This window comes from Temnothorax curvispinosus, unplaced genomic scaffold (genome assembly GCF_003070985.1).
Source record: "Temnothorax curvispinosus isolate PA1 unplaced genomic scaffold, ASM307098v1 QBEX01017202.1, whole genome shotgun sequence".
Classification (NCBI taxonomy): Eukaryota; Metazoa; Arthropoda; class Insecta; order Hymenoptera; family Formicidae; genus Temnothorax; species Temnothorax curvispinosus.
The window spans coordinates 1-5912 of record NW_020226982.1 but is presented as its reverse complement, the minus strand read 5'-3'; the positions used below and the strand labels follow the sequence as shown (position 1 = coordinate 5912).

Sequence of the window (5912 nt, the reverse complement as noted above, 5' to 3'; positions counted from 1 at the left end):
CGTGGTTGCTATTTGTTGCTTCCGCCATCTCGATTACGTTCACGTGTCTCGGGGCAGAATAATACTCTTGCGGGTCAAATACGCTGCTATCATACGAGGTCAATGAGAACTCTCGTCTGTGTGTTCGCCTACTGGTCGTACTGTCCGCGTCTTCGGATTGTGCGTGCGCGTGTGAGAGGTGGAGTCTATTTTCGTCGGGGCAGTTATTTTGTCTTATTACTCTCGCGTCTAAAATTATAATGGAATCGTCGAATTGGGATTCGCGTTCAATTACGCTGTCCGGGTGTAATTCCGGTTCTGATTCGCTTTCGTTTGAGTAGTACGCGTCTAAATTTCTACGCACGGTTTCGCGATTATTGCTTACGACTTCTTCGGTCGTTTGCACGGGGCTTAACGGTCTATTTCTACGCGCTCGTCGTGACGTCTCGCTATGGAGCCACGATTGGTTTAGTTCCGGTTTAGTTCAGATGGATTTTCGTTTTCCGACATCTACGGTGATTGCGCTTTACATAATTTGCTTAATCGACTTACATTACGGTCGCTAGTCGCATGTTGCTGGTCGGTGCTTGTGCCGCCTTATCTGTCGGTGAGCCTCCGTTGAGATAAGTCGGTGCCTTCTCGGGTTACGCTGCTCGCTTGCTTCTCGTCGGCCGCTACCGTGTTGTCCGCTGCTTTTGAATCTGACTGCCGTGTCTCCGTTGAGGATGTTGCACTGCCTCATTGATTCACTTATTTTCTGTTTCAGCTGCCGTCTTCCTGCCACTGGATCCCTCACGCTGCCACCATTTTGTTGTGCCTCTTTTTGGGTACACTAGGATTCGATCGTTCCAAGGAGGAGGCGGGATGGGTGACTGATAGAACACTCTTTGATAAACGGCACTTCGAATAAAGAATACTTTAATTGAATCTGCTTTACAGTTATTTCCGTACAAGAGATGCGCGTTACTGATCTGCTCCCTGACTCCGATTGCCCTCTCATCTCCTGTTGTCGCTTCCTTTTGAATCCTCGTCCTGTCCTTCAATATCGCTGAGTTGCTCGATCGTATGTGGGCCGATCGCGCAACTCTCTTGCTGATTTGGCGTTGCGTAATTCTTTTGGGCTTTCGCGGTCGCGTTCCCTATTGTTCTTCGCGGTCTTTATTCTTAATACTATTTATGGTTATATTAATTGGGGCCGCAACAAAACCAAAAATTTTCTTATTCAAAATAAGTGATGGCTATCGTCTGAACTAGAATAAACATTGTTTATTAGTTTTTTTTTTTAAATAAAATACTAATAAAATTTTGAAAAAAGTTATAATATTTTTAATAAAAAAGCCGCTTTTACACACACAGAATAGAAATATTGATTTAATTATAGTTCAGACAGTAACCACACTTCTGCAAAATAAGAAAATTTTAGCTTTTTGTGTTTCAGATACCTAAAACAGCTAGAATTATTTACACCGCCTGTCATTTATAGTGACCAGGATATAACAGAAAAGAAGAGCATTTTTGTTACTTAAATAAAAATAAAATTTTAAAATGAGGTGAAGAGAACATGCAAAGTTTAACGTTATTCACTTTCTTTGTTTCCCTACAAAAAATTCCTAAAAAATATCTATTTTAAAGATATTTTAAATCAGAATACCCCGTTAATAATTGTTTACATTCTCTTCCTGACGGAAGAGATTTTATCACCTCTCAATATAAATATAAAATTTATCTTGTCATGGTTTTATTTGATTACTCCGGCGTTTTTATATTTGTGATTCAATTAGATTATTGTTTATTTTGTTTATATTATTAGGAAATTGTTTAATGTTTTAGTCTAGTAGACTAATGTTTAATGTTTTAGTATGTTAACTTAAACATTATCATGTTTTAATATTTATCTTCTTTTTTTATATTCATAGTAATCCGTTCCGAAGAAGACTAATTATAATAAGTACAGTCGAAATGTTACCCATGAGTATTGTTTATTTAATAAAATGTTTTTATTTTTATCCAATATCCTTTTGTTGTTGCTTGTAATTTAGCCGTAATTTGGCCAATTAAACATGCATAGGTAAAATAAATTTAATAAGAGTAAAAGAATATTATAAACTACAGTTATTTCTCATAGTCAATAATATAATTATTGGTATGCATTTAAATATTACATGTAAATATTATTCTGCTAAAGTAACGTGTGGGGGGGGGGTAGGTTAGGATTAGGTTAAGGTGCGTCGTTCCCACAAATAACGAAATGTTCAATTGGGTAAAATCTCGCTATGTTTATTCATGCTCTATGTACAAAATAATTATATCCTCTATATGAATGTGTAGATGGTCGTGTGTGTTGGTGTAGGTTATCTTTGTGTAGTGTAATATACGCATTACGGTTCTTTGAATAGTTGTTTTATAATTGACTTCTTCTTCTCGAAGATATTCTCTAGTAGGACCACCAGGTTCCGTCCGGGAGTCCTAGGCTTGCCTATTGGAGTGGACGGAATAGGACTCAGTCGGGTCTGCAGGAATCGTGGTCGTGTAGGCGTCTTGAAGATGTGGTCGGTCTGCGTCGCCACAAAGTTCTCTGGATCAATGGGATGAAGAGGGCGTCGGACACGTGGAGCTCTTGGTGGAAAATCGATTGGATAGAGCTTCCACGGTAAAAAGGTTTCTATCCTGAAGATCGGGATAGCGTCCTTCGCCTGGATCTCAGGAGCTGATACGTCTTCGGGAGCCGGTGATGGGTATTAGCTTCCAAGGTAGAAAGGTTTCTACCTTGGAAGACAAGTTCGGATCTCGTGATGTAGCCTCAGGAACAGGAGCTGGTGTAGGGCTCGGTAGGACTGGAGTCGGTCTCGGTATAGTTGACGATCTTATTTCCACCGATTGTAGTGTTGCTGGGTTAGTATGACCCCACTTGGCAATCGGGGTAAATCTCCACTTAGTCTTGGATTTGTTCTGTAGGAGACGTTTCCCAGGCGGTAGAGTTTCTACCTTTGTGATCACGATGCGATCCTTCGTCTTGGATACAGGAACAGGAGTCGGGTTCACAAGAGCAGGAGTCGGAGTCACGAGAGCAGGAGTCAGAGTCACAAGAGCCGGAGTACTCGGAGCCGAGGCCGTAGTAGGAGGCAGCGCCTTGGTCTCAGGAGCCGGAGTCAGGTTCACAGGAGGCAACGCCTTGGTCTCAGGAGCCGGATAAGGAGTCGCCCGATGGGCTGGGTTGCAATGACCCCGGAAACCTTTCCGCGGCAGGATGCTGGTTGTCTCTTAACTGTAGTTAACGCCCTGCCAAGCAGGTGTTTTACGAAGGCCCACAGTAGAGCAACACTTCGTATCAAAAGAGACTTATGTCAGGGGCCCCGATAGGTAGCACGCCCTGACTGGCGTTCTCGAAGATCGCTGGAGAGGTCCCGCTGAGCTGTCCTTTATATAAGGATCGATGTCGAACCTTACTTACGAGAGAGATACGCCGCGCAGCGGTGCGCGCCGAACTATCCGGCCGATCGATATTCATGTCGCGCGCCGATCGATATTACGCTACTATCCGTGCTGCGCGCCGCGCGCCTCCTGTCATACTATTCGTGTAGCGTATGTACGGTCGCGCGCACGTGTCGGACAGCTGACCGCCACATAACGGTTTTTAATGTAAGACTTTTTTAGATAGAAAAGCATATGTATAGATAGAAGCATATGTATAGCATATGTAATTTTTATACATTACATTTGCGAATTTTAATTTTTAAGTTTATAAATATTTATTTAATTAATTATATTTGCAATTTTTATATATTTGTAAATTTCCAATATATATACATATATATATTTATTTATAAATATAAAAATTAAAATTTGTAAACATAAACGCAAATGTAACGTATAGCGAATCGTCAATTTGCCAACTCAAGACTCGGCACTCGGCGAGACACGAGACACGAGACGCGAAACCCGAAATGCGTGGCATCGTGGTACAGCCGGCGCGTGCTAACGGCAACGTCACAGCTCAAGAGAGAAGGAGATAGCAGATCGTATGTCTGTCCTTCTCTCTCCGCTCGAAGATTGCCGAGTGCCGAGCGTACACGGACAGAAGAGGGGCTTGCGCGACCAGCATATCCCCTCCATCTGAGTAGTTCGGACACGAACCATAGCACGGACACGAACCATGTGTGTACCGTTACTGAGCGTAACGACGTAGTTGACGTCCACTTTCTCAGGCGGCGCGTCAGTATACGTCCGCTTGAATGGAATGATCCCGGTGGCCGCTCTCAGGTTTCTCTTTGGCTATACTAAGCACGATATTCACCTTTGGTTAAGTCGCGCCACTCGCGCCTCTATGCTCGACACAAAACGTTACTCGGTGTATGTTTCACAATAAGAAGATATTGATACATCAACATGGTAGCAGAGCGTGGTTCCTCGTAAGTGGAGACTGTAGTGAACATTGATTAAGTGGAAACTGCAGTGAACATTGACAATTCGGTTGCTCGTAAGTAAAAGTGAGTACGTCAGTGAACATTGACAAAAGTGCAGTAAAAGGGCGTGTCTGTCTGGTGCGTTTACTGGAAATCCACAAACATGAAATTTCATGGAATCGAGAAATTTCGAGAACTGGAACATCTGGAAAGGACCCCGCATTAATTATATAGGAAATTGGATTCCGGTGAAATCGCGTAATTTTTTAATATGTTGTGGCTTATAACCTACTGAACAAAAAATGTAATGGGCACAAAGCTAAATAATGGACAGTTTTTGAGCTACAGCCAGTCAAACATAAAAAATTATGGTCTGCGCGAGTACTATATCCCTACTCTTAGCATAACCCAGGACCAACGACATGGACGTGGTAGGGGGCTGATCTCATGTGTGTGTGTGTGTGTGTGTTTGTGTGCGTGTGTGTGTGTGTGTCAGCAGAGATAAGGACCTTACGGTTCGTCACTCCCGTAGTATTTAATGACTCCAAACCCTCTCTGGTGTGTGTGTGTGTGTGTGTGTGTGTGTGTGCGCGGCTTAATAAAAATAAAAATAATGATTTTAATTGATACACATTTAAAATAACTTATTTCATTGTACTCCACATCACTCATTTTTCTCAACATTCAGATCCTGTTGTGGTGGTCTCTCAGCAGCATCTAATATTTTATTTAATAATGATGAAAAAGGGTAACGAACGTTGGGTTGGTGTCGCGCGTATTCTAAATACCATAACACGCTGGTTACGTGCGCACATGTACCCACAGTTCTTGCACCTGATTTACAGGTGCAGTAATAACCTAATATTACTTCCCTCTTATCATCTACGTCGTCTTCATCTCTTATATTGTAAGCTATAAATATTTGCTGTTTCGTTGCATTACGAAACCGTGAAAACACTCGCATTTTTACAATATGAGAGATGAAGACGACGTAGATGATGAAAGGAAAGTGATATTAGGTTATTACTGCACCTGTAAATCAGGTGCAAAAACTGTGGGTACATGTGCGCACGTAGCCAGCGTGTTATGGTATTTAGGATACGCGCGACACCAACCCAACGTTCGTTACCCTTCTTCAACATTATTAAATAAAATATTAGATGCTGCTGAGAGACCATCACAACAGGATCTGAATGTTGAGAAAAATGAGTGATGTGGAGTACAATGAAATGTTATTTTAAATGTGTATCAATTAAAATCATTATTTTTATTTTTATTAAGCCGCGCGCGCGCACGCACACACACACACACACACACAGCAGAGAGGGTTTGGAGTCATTAGATACTACGGGAGTGACGAACCGTGGGGTCCTTATCTCTGCTGACACACACACACAGCAGAGAGGGTTTGGAGTCATTAAATACTATAGGAGTGACGAACCGTGGGGTCCTTATCTCTGCTGACACACACGCACACACATATACACACACACACACACACACACACACACACACACACACACACACACA

At 42.2% G+C, this 5912-nt stretch overlaps 1 protein-coding gene across 1 annotated transcript; it reads right to left on the bottom strand.

Annotated features, from left to right (window-relative positions):
• Nucleotides 1–2357: 2357 nt before the first annotated feature.
• LOC112467368 (proline-rich receptor-like protein kinase PERK2) lies at nucleotides 2358–3188 on the bottom strand (the record flags this gene model as incomplete). Its single annotated transcript, XM_025035959.1, has 2 exons — nucleotides 2358–2672; nucleotides 2746–3188. Coding segments are annotated over 2 exons (758 nt in total), but the record flags the coding sequence as incomplete, so codon positions are not given.
• Between the last annotated feature and the right edge of the window lie 2724 nt (nucleotides 3189–5912).